The sequence below is a fragment of the Scomber scombrus genome, chromosome 23 (assembly GCF_963691925.1).
Source record: "Scomber scombrus chromosome 23, fScoSco1.1, whole genome shotgun sequence".
Classification (NCBI taxonomy): domain Eukaryota; kingdom Metazoa; phylum Chordata; class Actinopteri; order Scombriformes; family Scombridae; genus Scomber; species Scomber scombrus.
In genome coordinates, this window is record NC_084992.1 from 12,463,488 (window position 1) to 12,477,218 (window position 13,731).

At 45.0% G+C, this 13,731-nt stretch overlaps 1 protein-coding gene across 1 annotated transcript; it reads left to right on the forward strand.

Moving 5' to 3' along the window:
• The first annotated feature begins 295 nt into the window (after positions 1-295).
• polr2a (RNA polymerase II subunit A) lies at positions 296-13,497 on the forward strand. Its single transcript, XM_062444336.1, has 28 exons — positions 296-613; positions 1,419-1,551; positions 1,659-1,795; positions 1,919-2,092; positions 2,248-2,529; positions 2,661-2,822; positions 2,967-3,187; positions 3,300-3,432; positions 3,556-3,680; positions 3,838-4,048; positions 4,135-4,344; positions 4,432-4,600; positions 4,719-4,813; positions 4,940-5,143; positions 5,247-5,653; positions 5,923-6,094; positions 6,198-6,303; positions 6,737-6,942; positions 7,030-7,293; positions 7,383-7,590; positions 7,679-7,779; positions 7,868-7,972; positions 8,068-8,250; positions 8,358-8,561; positions 8,672-8,858; positions 8,994-9,107; positions 9,203-9,352; positions 9,701-13,497. Exons 1-28 carry the CDS (start codon positions 527-529, stop codon positions 10,849-10,851), a joined length of 5,901 nt encoding a protein of 1,966 aa, XP_062300320.1. The 5' UTR covers positions 296-526; the 3' UTR covers positions 10,852-13,497.
• The last annotated feature ends 234 nt before the right edge of the window (positions 13,498-13,731 follow it).

The window sequence follows — 13,731 nt, forward strand, 5'->3', positions numbered from 1 at the left end:
ACTCTGTTTTTATAAAGCCAATAGGAACGAGTTCTGATTAAATCAACACCCGCCTTTACTTTTGATTCGTCGACAAGATAAACGTGCTCTGTCATTGGCTGTACGTGAGACATAATTATTTATTCATAAGAGCGCCTTGAATGGCCAATGAGCGTTTTACTACAGAGATCCATGTCCCACCTTCCGCACAGTCAGTCCCTGCCCTTTTGTGTTAGCGACCCCGTAGCAGGCACTCAGTCTATATAACCAAGCGTTGGCTGGATTCATGCTCAGAAGCGCTCAGAGCGCTCCGGAGTGTAGATCAGGAAAAGGGAAGGGAACAGTTGTTGGCCAGCTTATTTAGGATCAAAACATAAATAAACTGGTTTTAAAGGCAACCGACATCAGAGGTCCCCTGGGATATCGCCTTCGGAGACTTTCCGGTCACCGTTGGCGGCCTGACCAGAGTCGTGGTGACTATTTTAAAGGCTGTTCCTGCTCACAAAGCGGCGTGCCGAGGAAGGACGCGTCTCTTTGAATAGACAGGATGCACGGACCGCCCTCCGGCGACAGCGCATGCCCATTGCGCACGATCAAGAGAGTTCAGTTCGGCATCATCAGCCCAGATGAGCTTGTAGGTTTTCTTTTGGGGGGGGAAATGGGGATTTTTAAAAAAATTAATTCACACATACACAGCTCTTATAGCTTCTCGACTAATCTTGTAGTTTTGACATATGTGGCAAAGACACGGTTCTGTTTACAAAGACAAATGATCGCTGTTAGCCTAGCCTAGCCTAGCCTAGCTTTGTCAGGCTGGTGGAGCTTGAGCTAACTAGCATGTTACAGGAAGTTTGAAAAACTTAAAGCACAACATTATCAACAGGCTATCACATGAATTAAACCCCCTTTTTATTCATGCAATGTACCTTGTAAGCCCATCAGTAAGTAGAAATCTTGGTTAAGTTACTTTATGGCTAATCGTTACAGACACAGCTTGTTTGATTTTTACCACTATTGTACGCTTTGGTGTGTTTTCTGATACAATAAACGAATAAAAGGTAATTTCAATAAAGTCAGAAATGCATGTTTTCTTTACCCCGGGATTGATAGTGTAATAATTACTGACGCTTTTTTAAGAGCCTAAACGTTTCTGGTCAGACGTTAAATTAGATCCTTAACAACATACTGTTACTTTTGGACACCTTAAATTGTCTAAATTTATTTAAAACTCAGTGTTCATATTTTTTAGCCTTGATTTATGGTTTATGGTTAATGCAAATTTAGATGAAGTCACTTATGTGGATGATGGATGTAGTTATGGAAATGCAGCACTGACATTTAAAACCATTTATGGAAATGTATGCTCTAGCACTGATAGTAGATGATCACATGCTGGTTATTGTAGCATCAACTTACATATATTATTGTTGTTTCCTTAGAAACGGATGTCCGTTACTGAAGGGGGGATCAAATACCCCGAAACAACAGAGGGTGGGCGTCCTAAACTTGGTGGCCTTATGGACCCAAGACAAGGGGTCATAGAACGAAGTGGAAGATGTCAGACATGTGCAGGTATGATGTTATGTCAACATTTCATATTATAAAAAAATATTATTGATTAGTTGACTGCTATCTCATGTCATAACTTAATATTACTTATATGGCTGTTCTTCCCTTAGGCAACATGACGGAGTGTCCAGGACACTTTGGGCACATAGAACTGGCAAAGCCAGTTTTCCATGTCGGCTTTGTAACAAAGATAATGAAGGTTCTACGGTGTGTGTGCTTCTTTTGCTCCAAGCTATTAGTGGATTCGGTAAGTATATCTAGCACATTACTTTTACACAAACATTACATGAGGATGAAAAAGTGTGATATATCGGCCGAGGCACTTATGTGATTTTGGTGCTTAATTTGCTTTCATTACGGTTACCTCCAGAATAATCCAAAGATCAAAGACATCCTGATAAAATCTAAAGGGCAGCCAAGGAAACGTTTGACACATGTGTACGAGCTGTGCAAAGGAAAAAATATCTGTGAAGGGGGAGAGGAGATGGACAACAAATTTGGCATGGAACAGCAGGAGACTGAGGAGGACATTACCAAGGAGAAGGTATTTGGAGAAGTTTTGTTCAAATTATTGAGTATTTCACCTCTCAACATTCATGACACTGCTCAGTTCTCATTCACCACCAAGTGTGAGATAACTCTTCTGTTTTTACACTTTTCACACTGTTCCTTTCATGTTCTACTTTGTCACTTGCGCAGGGTCATGGTGGTTGTGGGCGCTACCAGCCACGTATCAGACGCTCTGGCTTGGAGCTGTATGCCGAGTGGAAGCACGTTAATGAGGATTCTCAGGAGAAGAAAATCCTGCTGAGCCCTGAACGTGTGCATGAGATCTTCAAGCGCATCGCAGATGAAGAGGATGTCATCTTGGGCATGGACCCCAAGTTCGCCCGACCAGAATGGATGATCGTAACAGTGTTGCCTGTGCCTCCGCTGGCTGTGAGGCCTGCTGTAGTCATGCAGGGCTCTGCTCGCAACCAGGTAAGACGATATGACCCCAGACTTAATGTTTAGTTGCGTTGTTAACCTACATGGTTTGCTACGCATGTTTCAAACTGTTTAAAAATTAGATCTATACTTGATGACAAATAATTATTTATTTTGTTTTAAAGGATGACTTGACACACAAACTGGCTGACATTGTCAAGATCAACAACCAACTGAGAAGAAACGAGCAGAGTGGTGCAGCAGCTCACGTCATAGCAGAGGACGTCAAACTGCTTCAGTTTCATGTTGCCACCATGGTGGACAATGAATTGCCAGGCCTGCCAAGGGTGTGTTTATGAATATATTATAATCATAACTATACTTATGTGTGATTGATAAGAAAAGGCAATTGTAACACTCATATACATGCATATCAATTATATCAATATGTTTCATTTTACTTAAATTGTGGTAATGTTTCCTTTTTCCAGGCAATGCAAAAGTCTGGCCGCCCTCTCAAATCCATAAAACAGCGTCTAAAGGGGAAGGAAGGCCGAGTCCGAGGTAACCTGATGGGAAAGCGTGTGGACTTCTCTGCCCGAACTGTCATCACCCCAGACCCCAACCTACAAATCGACCAAGTCGGCGTACCACGATCAATCGCAGCCAACATGACCTTCCCAGAAATCGTCACACCCTTTAACATTGACAGGTACGACAGAGAAATTATACGATTAAACTTTATGTGAAGTGTAAAAAGCTGTATACTAAAAACCATTTGCATCAAATTTGATTTCACCTTATTTATTCTCATGATTTATTAGATTGCAAGAGCTCGTACGAAGAGGCAACAGCCAGTACCCTGGAGCCAAATACATCATTCGTGACAACGGAGACAGAATTGATCTGCGATTTCACCCCAAACCAAGTGACCTTCATTTGCAGATTGGCTACAAGGCAAGATAAAAAAAAATACAAATAGCTTTAGAACAATATGCTTCGAACAAGAATATATCCTGTGAAATTGTGATTAAAATGTTGTTTTTATCATGACTAAAACTGATGGTTTTGTTCTTTTAGGTGGAAAGGCATATGTGTGATGGGGACATCGTCATCTTCAACCGACAGCCCACACTACATAAAATGTCCATGATGGGGCACAGAGTTCGAATTCTGCCCTGGTCTACATTTCGACTCAACCTCAGGTATCAAATAGTGACCCAACCATGCTTGCTTGTATGCATGTGTTTCCTGTAACTAATATCATAGTTATTTTTCTGACTCGGATTCTTGTCAGTGTCAAATTAAGCAGATTGTAATAGTGTAGCAGCTCTAACATTTCATCTTCTCATCTCCCTCCAGTGTCACCACCCCATACAATGCTGACTTTGACGGGGATGAGATGAACCTCCACCTGCCTCAGTCCCTTGAGACAAGGGCAGAAATTCAGGAGTTGGCCATGGTGCCGCGTATGATTGTCACACCCCAGTCCAACAGGCCCGTTATGGGTATTGTGCAGGACACCCTCACAGCTGTGCGTAAATTTACCAAAAGAGACGTCTTCTTAGAGAGGGTAAGATATTTAAAATACTAATCACATGAATGTAGTGTTATTTTTGGTTATTCTGTGCTAAACTTTCATCACATTCTCCACCACAGGGTGAAGTGATGAACCTCCTCATGTTCCTCTCCACCTGGGATGGGAAAATGCCGCAGCCGGCCATCCTCAAGCCCCGTCCCCTGTGGACAGGCAAGCAGATCTTCAGCCTCATCATTCCCGGACACATCAACGTCATCCGAACGCACAGCACCCACCCTGACGAGGAAGACAGCGGCCCTTACAAACACATCTCACCCGGAGACACAAAGGTACTAAGCCTAGAGTAATTATTTTAAGATTAAAGAATGAAAATTTAATACATTGCAGGTGATCTCACATTCAACTCTTTCACACAGGTCATAGTGGAAAACGGTGAGTTGATCATGGGCATCTTGTGTAAGAAGTCTCTGGGAACCTCAGCTGGCTCCCTTGTCCACATTTCCTACCTGGAGATGGGTCATGACATCACCAGGCTCTTCTACTCCAACATTCAGACTGTGGTCAACAACTGGCTGCTCATTGAGGGTAAGATATTTGATATATTCTGGTAGTATTGAATGACAGACATCAGGCAACAGTTATAGTTTTCCTAAATTTAATTTATACGGTTGGTTAATATTTACTATTTTGATATTTTCTTCAGGTCATTCCATTGGTATTGGTGACTCCATTGCTGACGCAAAGACTTACCTTGACATCCAGAATACCATCAAGAAAGCCAAACAGGATGTGATAGAAGTAAGTATAAAGTAGTAGCAAACATCTCATAAACTCTCAGGCTAACACACTCCAATTTTTACAAATTTTTCATAGGAAGTATAATATAGAAAAATGTTTAAATCTCCTTTACCCTCTTTTCACCAGGTTATCGAGAAAGCCCATAACAACGAGCTGGAGCCAACCCCTGGTAACACCCTGAGGCAGACCTTTGAGAACCAGGTGAATCGTATCCTGAACGACGCCCGTGACAAAACGGGATCCTCTGCCCAGAAGTCTCTATCAGAGTACAACAACTTCAAGTCCATGGTGGTGGCCGGTTCTAAGGGGTCAAAGATTAACATCTCACAGGTAACAAGGGTCCACCTAGCTATTATTACCTCACAGTAGATGAATGAAGAATGGTTATATTGACCCTGACATCCTTTACCTCCGATCTTCACTCCTCGTTCAGGTTATTGCCGTAGTGGGGCAGCAGAACGTGGAGGGTAAACGAATCCCCTTTGGCTTCAAACACCGCACACTGCCTCACTTCATCAAGGATGATTACGGCCCTGAGAGCAGAGGCTTCGTAGAGAACTCCTACCTGGCCGGTCTGACTCCAACGGAGTTCTTCTTCCACGCCATGGGAGGCAGAGAGGGTCTCATCGACACAGCTGTCAAGACTGCCGAGACAGGTTACATCCAGCGTCGTCTGATCAAGTCTATGGAGTCTGTGATGGTGAAGTACGACGGAACGGTGCGTAACTCCATCAACCAGGTGGTCCAGCTGCGCTACGGGGAGGACGGCCTTGCGGGAGAGAACGTTGAGTTCCAAAACCTGGCGACAGTCAAACCCTCACACAAAGCTTTTGAAAAGAAGTAAGAGACACACCCGCATTTTTATTTCCTAAAAGTGTTTTAATGACCACGAGTAGTTCCTGAGCTTAGTGATATTTGGCTGTAGCACATTGTAGCCAAAATAACCTTAATTTATTGAGATAATTTGCATTGATGTCTGCCTTCCAGTTCCTACAAATTTGTGATCATTGCAGCAGAATTCAAGCACCAAACATTGTGGTTAAACAACTGTGATTAATTTACTAGAATCAGCGACTTAAATGTCTCATCCTCTCCAATAACCTATCCAGGTTTAAGTTCGACTGCACCAATGAGCGAGCGTTGAGGCGAACACTGCAGGAAGACGTGGTAAAAGACGTGCTGACCAACGCCCACGTTCAGGGTTCTTTGGAGAAGGAGTTTGAGAAGATGAGAGAGGACAGAGAGATCCTCCGAGCCATCTTCCCCACTGGGGACAGTAAGGTGCGTGTGGTCACATCTGCAAGACACATTCAAAAAAGCGTCTTCGTCTGTCTCTCACAAACCTAAATTACTCATGTATTACAATCATCCTCCTCGCTTGCAGGTGGTGCTGCCGTGCAACTTGGCCAGAATGATCTGGAATGCTCAGAAGATCTTCCGCATCAACACTCGAACCCCGACAGACCTCAATCCTCTAAGAGTGGTTGAAGGTAAGCTAAGAAATAAACACACCTCAGTGCTGTGAACTTGGCTTGTACAGTGAAGTTGCCCTTCAACGAGTTTCCTCCAGTCATATTCTTAGTCAAAGGATTTTGTAGAAGCATGTGGACAAAGTGTACTGTAGAATTATAGCTAAGAGGTCATGACCTGGCCTCTGCGCTCTCTAAAGCTCTCTAAAGCCGCCTGACGAAGGTGAATCCACACCTGTTATATAACAAGTAGAACAGACCAAGTCCCAGTGAAAATCTTTTTTAGAGAGCAGAAATGATCACATTACGCAGTGTCATGAGTACAGCAATTATAAATCTGGATCGATTTCAATTCTGTAAAATTTTGCATGTTTTAGATTTTATTTAGACATAATATACTGTACATTCATGAAACCTCATTAATCTCTGATAAATTCTCTCTGTGGCTCCTCAGGTGTTCACGACCTGAGTAAGAAGCTGGTGATCGTGAACGGCGAAGACCCCCTTAGCAGGCAGGCCCAGGCGAACGCCACTTTGCTCTTCAACATCCACCTTCGCTCCACGCTCTGCTCCAAACGCATGACGGAGGAGTTCCGCCTTTCCACAGAGGCTTTCGACTGGCTGCTGGGAGAGATTGAGACCAAGTTCAACCAGTCCATTGTAAGTCGTCAAACCTCAACTAGACATGGATAAGATCTGTGGTGGGGGATTTTTCTGTTAATTTCACACTTCCTGCTCTTTTCTCAGGCCCATCCAGGTGAAATGGTTGGCGCTTTGGCTGCTCAGTCGCTGGGAGAGCCCGCCACCCAGATGACACTGAACACTTTCCACTACGCCGGTGTGTCAGCCAAGAACGTAACACTTGGTGTGCCCCGTCTCAAAGAGTTGATCAACATCTCCAAGAGGCCCAAGACCCCCTCGCTGACTGTTTTCCTGCTGGGTCAGGCGGCACGTGACGCTGAGAGGGCCAAGGACATCCTCTGTCGACTGGAGCACACCACACTGCGAAAGGTGTCAAAATCGATACAATAACTCACAGAAACAACTGAATTTTCTCCGTCTTTAAGACAGGCGACTAAAAACAAACCTTTTTCTCTCAGGTGACGGCCAACACCGCCATCTACTACGACCCGAACCCCCAGAACACAGTGGTGGCCGAGGATCAGGAGTGGGTCAACGTCTACTACGAGATGCCGGACTTCGACGTGACTCGCATTTCCCCATGGCTGCTGCGCATCGAGCTCGATCGCAAACACATGACCGATCGCAAGCTGACTATGGAGCAGATCGCGGAGAAGATCAACTCAGGTCGGCTGCGCTCACATATTCTCTTTTAGTGCTTTTGACAGAGACACAATGTGCTTTTGCTCAATGTCCCTATTGTTCTCTCTACAAGGTTTTGGAGATGACTTGAACTGTATCTTCAATGACGACAACGCCGAGAAGCTCGTTCTGCGAATCAGAATCATGAACAGCGATGAAAACAAGTTCCAAGAGGTGAGTGGTAATGTTAAGATCAATACCATAAACTACCTTAGTCAATTTTCACATTAATAATAAATAACTGTGGATTTTTCTCGGCTAGGATGAGGAGGTGGTGGACAAAATGGACGACGATGTTTTCCTGAGGTGCATCGAGTCGAACATGCTGACAGACATGACCCTGCAAGGCATAGAGCAGATCAGCAAGGTAACTTTTCCCCCTACAGGACCATTATTGATCTCACACCATCTCAATCATCAGGAACAAATAGAGAAGTTAAAGGTGAATCTCCACTCCTTTAGGTGTACATGCACTTGCCCCAGACGGACAATAAGAAGAAGATCATCATCACGGAAGACGGTGAGTTCAAGGCCCTGCAAGAGTGGATCCTTGAGACGGACGGAGTGAGCCTCATGAGGGTCCTCAGCGAGAAGGACGTCGACCCCGTCAGGACCACTTCCAACGACATCGTGGAGATCTTCACGGTACAAAATAATTCCGATGGCTCGTGATGAACCGGATATAAAATTATTTATTTTAATAGCATGAATGAGAGTATTTCTCCTCACCTCTTACTTCTCATCTCCTGTAGGTGCTGGGAATCGAGGCTGTGCGAAAGGCTCTGGAGAGGGAGTTGTACCACGTCATCTCCTTTGACGGTTCCTACGTCAACTACCGTCACTTGGCGTTGCTCTGCGACACAATGACTTGCCGCGGTCACCTGATGGCCATCACCCGTCACGGCATCAACCGTCAAGATACCGGACCGCTCATGAAGTGTTCCTTTGAGGAGACGGTGAGAAGATAATCATTTAACAGAAACTTTTATATACCCCTTTTAAGGCAATAGTTATGTTTTTGTTTTGGGGTCTTTAATAATGGACGTTTCCCCATTTCCTTCTCCAGGTGGATGTGTTGATGGAGGCGTCATCACACGCTGAAAGTGACCCCATGAAGGGTGTGTCTGAGAACATCATGCTTGGCCAGCTCGCCCCAGCTGGAACAGGTTGCTTTGACCTTCTGCTGGATGCGGAGAAGTGCAAATACGGCATGGAGATCCCGACGAACATACCTGGAATCAGCGTGGCTGGACGTAAGTGGAGAAATATGTAAAAGATTTAAAGCAGAGATCTTTGTGTATATTTAGGTATAATGTGCCGTCATGCAAATTCAGTAAGAGACATGTTGTTGTGCTGATGTTTAAAATCTCTCTCCATCCTTTTTCCAGCCACTGGAATGTTCTTTGGCACCGTACCAAGTCCCATGAGTGGTATGTCCCCTGCCATGACCCCCTGGAACACAGGAGCCACACCGGCCTACGGCGCATGGTCCCCCAGTGTCGGTGAGTTGCACGCTAAGATTGCGCAGGTCTTCTCCTTTTACTGTTATTTAATTTTATTCACTGACTTTCGCCCTTTCTTTCTTTTCGTCCTCTAGGAAGCGGCATGACCCCCGGAGCAGCGGGTTTCTCCCCGAGTGCAGCTTCAGACGCGAGCGGCTTCTCTCCGGGCTACTCCCCCGCCTGGTCTCCCACTCCTGGGTCTCCAGGATCTCCGGGACCTGCGAGCCCCTACATCCCATCTCCAGGTTAGACGCTGCCGATATCTATCTTTTAGGTTACAGCTGAGTAGCAAAAATCCTAATAATTCTAATAATCAACTAAACAGGGTGATGTGGACTTTATTTATCTGCATGTTAAAATCAAACTAAGTACAAAAAATAACAATAGGGAGAAAATAATACCAAAAACACTTAAGTTTTGTGTGATATTTGAGGATTTTGTAGCAGAGTCTTGGGGCATTTAATCATTCAAAAGTGAGATATTTAATAGATCTTTACAATATGTCTTTATGCCAATGAAAATAAAGGTGAATTGTTAAATATTTAATCATTTCTTCTTCATTAATCAATGAATTTGTCTGTTTTCCTCTTCAGGTGGAGCCATGTCACCCAACTACTCGCCCACCTCACCCGCCTACGAGCCTCGGTCCCCCGGTGGCTACACCCCTCAGAGCCCCGGCTACTCCCCGACATCTCCCTCCTACTCCCCCACTTCCCCCTCCTACTCCCCCACCAGCCCCAACTACAGCCCAACGTCTCCCTCTTACTCTCCCACCTCCCCCAGCTACTCCCCAACCTCCCCCTCCTACTCCCCGACGTCTCCATCTTACTCCCCAACGTCTCCATCCTACTCCCCCACCTCCCCATCGTACTCCCCCACCTCCCCTTCCTATTCCCCCACCTCGCCGAGCTACAGCCCCACATCGCCCAGCTACAGCCCGACTTCACCCAGCTACTCGCCCACTTCTCCTTCTTACTCCCCCACCTCCCCCTCTTACTCTCCAACGTCTCCATCCTACTCCCCCACCTCCCCCTCCTATTCCCCCACCTCTCCTTCTTACTCGCCGACAAGCCCGAGCTACAGCCCGACATCGCCGAACTACACCCCCACCTCACCCAGTTACTCCCCCACCTCCCCCTCCTACTCTCCCACATCGCCCTCTTACTCCCCGACCTCCCCCAACTACACCCCGACCAGCCCCAACTACTCCCCCACCTCTCCCTCATACTCCCCAACCTCGCCATCCTACTCGCCCTCCAGCCCACGTTACACCCCGCAGTCGCCCACCTACACACCCAGCTCCCCTTCGTACAGCCCCAGCTCCCCTTCCTATTCCCCCACCTCACCCAAATACACCCCGACTTCACCCTCGTACAGCCCAAGCTCCCCGGAGTACACCCCCACCTCTCCCAAATACTCCCCCACCTCGCCAAAGTACTCCCCGACATCGCCGAAGTACTCTCCCACCTCCCCCACCTACTCCCCAACCACCCCCAAATACAGCCCCACCTCTCCTACCTACTCCCCCACCTCCCCCACCTACACCCCAACCAGCCCCAAATACTCCCCCACCTCCCCCACTTACTCCCCAACTTCCCCCAAGTACTCACCCACATCCCCTACATACTCGCCAACTAGTCCTAAAGGTTCCACGTACAGCCCAACCTCCCCTGGGTACAGCCCCACCTCACCCACCTACAGCCCGACCATCAGTCCCGACGACAGCGACGAGGAGAACAACTGATGAGCTACGGAGGAGAAGAAGGGGAGGAAGCTGAGGAGGCGCCTGCAGAAACCCCGTCACCTCACAGGGGCCGACTTAAGGACAGCTGGAGGTGGCGGAGCTTTGCCGCAGGGGTCCCATTTGTGATCATTTTCCTTGTTTCTTTGGGGAAATCTCCACTTTGGGACTTCTGTAACCGCCCTCCACCTCCCAGTCTTGACCATCTGTGGCAGTTGCCCCCTTTTGACCCTGAGAAATAGTTAAAACTATTATGTGAAAGACTTGAACTGCTTTGCCTGAAGGAGGAAAAAAAAAAGGCTGCCTTTTGAAATAGTTTTTTAATTTCCACACGGGGTGTTGAAGTAAAACTGAAAAATCCCAAGAGGGAATGAAAAGGAGAGGAAGATGTGGTGAACACAAAAGGGGAGGGGGGGAAAAACAGTCCCTTTTTAACTTTATAGTTTACTGCATCCAGTCTCTCTCTTGTTCTCAATCTAAACGTTGGGTGTATAGCTGTTTTTGGAAAGCGTACATATTGCCAAAAGCCTTTTTTTTGAGAAATGGATTGTAAATCACTAAAGCATAAGCTGTAAAGAAAACGGAGGCGTTGAAAGGTTTAGACTTTGTTTACTGCATATTTCACCAAGGTGTATCTTGTTAGCCCCTCTCGCTGCTTTTGTAAAAGTACAGTTGCTGACTTTTTTTCTTTTTTTTTGTCGTGGATGAGACAAGCGTTTGTCCTATTTAAAAGATTGGCTCGGACTATGCGGACGAAGAAAAAGCTGGATGACGAGCAGAAATACACACACACGATAGAAAAGAGAGAGAAACTGGCTTGCAGGGAAGATAAATTTCACTCCGAACATCATTTAACTACATAAGTGTTACGTACCCATCGCCCCTCCCCTCTTCCTCCTTCACACCCCAAAGACAAACCTGAAAGATGTCATGAAAAACACCCACCAGCACCCTCTTGTCCTCTTTACCATTTTGGAGACTTGTGCATCAAAAGCAAAAAAAAAAAAAAAAGAAAGAAAAAAAACTTTTCCAGATAATAATCTTCCCTTGACACTGGGAATTTAAAGATTTATATTAAAAAAACAAAACTGTCAGAATGGTTATTCTGTCTTTAATTTTGATTCTAGGAGGAAATGGGGCGCACGTGGACGAGGGATACTAGTTTGGCGTTGCTGCTTTTGTCATTGTTTGCATGAGTAGCACATGTTAATACATTTTAATCAAGCTTTAGGTTGACATTTTTTCCCCAATCCCTCCCACTTCTCGTTAATATTCGTCCCATTTCTGATAGCTGACATGTATGCAGGTTTTTACCTTATTTGGACTATTCGATTTATTTAAGAAAACTACTATTCTGTGTGAATATGAATAGAGAAAAAAATTAAGATTCTTTTTTTTTTTTTTTGCTTTTCTCTTGTTCTGCTTTTGGTGACTTCGTAAACCTGTTTGCCGGAGGCTCATGTTCAGATACTGTGGATGAAGGGGTGGAGGACGGAGTCTGTCTGAGCTGAGTTGCCGTGGCGACGCCTCGCTGCTCTTTTTTTACTAACATTTGTAGAAAATGTTGCATGCTGTCACCGGGGTCGTGACGTCGCTTCAGTTAAAGGGCAAAAAAAAAAAAAAAAAAAAGAAGTTCATTGCTCAATTTTAAGGCTTTCAATTTCTCGGGACACCAGAGGGCAACATTTGTCCTCCTGTGAACCTTTTTCATTTTCTATTAAGCAGAGATTGTCCAAAGAAACAGAACTTTTGGCCTCTGAATTAAAAATAAAAAGACTAATAATAATAATCTTACCCACTACATTAGTGTGAACTTTGCTTTGAGTATGGGTGCTTTTTCACATGACTCTACCTAGTTGGACTGTTTGAGGGAACCGTCTGTCCGCCTGATGACAATGGAAACATTTTTTTATCCCCTTCACCTCCTCATTCCATTTGATCAGTTTTTTGAAATTCGTGGACTAGCTGGGTCTCCTTCCTCTTCCCCTCTTCATCCACAAGTGATCCTCATTTCTAAAATCAGTGTTTCTTTTTTTTTTTTTTTTTTCTACCAGTGTATGTACCTGTGACTATGGGAATCGTGGGGAGGGGGGGAGGGAAGGCGTGTTGGATCTGACTGGGAGTCCTGAGGAGATAAAAAAAAAAAAAAAATGCCACCAGGAATCTTTTTGGTTTATGTTCTGAAAATGTTCAAATGATTAGTCAGATTTTTGTGAAACAAATGTTGCTTCCAAAATGATCTTGAATTGAAAGGACTGCCATCTGCTGGCCTTTTGAGATAAAGCAGGTTTGGTAATTGCACTTAGTAAATATTGTGGTGGACTGAAGCCCCCCCCCCCCCCCCCCCCCCTCCCCAAGACATTGTGATATTTTGTCCACTTTGGTTGCATCCCAATCCTGTTGTCTTAACTGTGTGCTGTCCAGTCAATTCAGGACATCAGGACTCCCAGGTGGTATGAATGTCTTGAGTGTGTGTGCGTCCGAGGGCGAGACAGGGTTTTCAAACTGAGGAAAGACTTCACGTGTCTGGGCAAAGGAAGGTTTAACTTAAAATTGCCACTGTATAGAAATCAATTCATTATCTCATTCTCTGTATCTTTGTTCTGTTTGTTTTTTGACTTGGAAAAAATGAATAAAAGTTTTACTACATGTCGGTCTTGTTTGTTTTTTGTCACAGCTGTAAGGATGTGTTCTGTTCAGTTTTGGCCTTTGTGCAACAAAATAATTTTTTATTAAAAAATATTTTTTTTACACTAATCCCAGACTTCCTGTCATGTTTCAGATATTAGAATTGCTTGCAGTTCCATCATTTCGTCTCATATGATTTCAGATAAGTGTTTGAGGTAAAACTCTGATAAGTCACAAAAAAGTAAATATTCAAGG

Bases quoted from the DNA above. Each gene is read 5' to 3' on its own strand.
- polr2a (XM_062444336.1), top strand. From the start codon at position 527: ATGCACGGACCGCCCTCCGGCGACAGCGCATGCCCATTGCGCACGATC. The intron at 7,591-7,678 runs GTCGGCTGCGCT...TCTCTCTACAAG, and splicing joins CGCGGAGAAGATCAACTCAG to GTTTTGGAGATGACTTGAAC. The intron at 8,251-8,357 runs GTACAAAATAAT...CATCTCCTGTAG, and splicing joins ACATCGTGGAGATCTTCACG to GTGCTGGGAATCGAGGCTGT.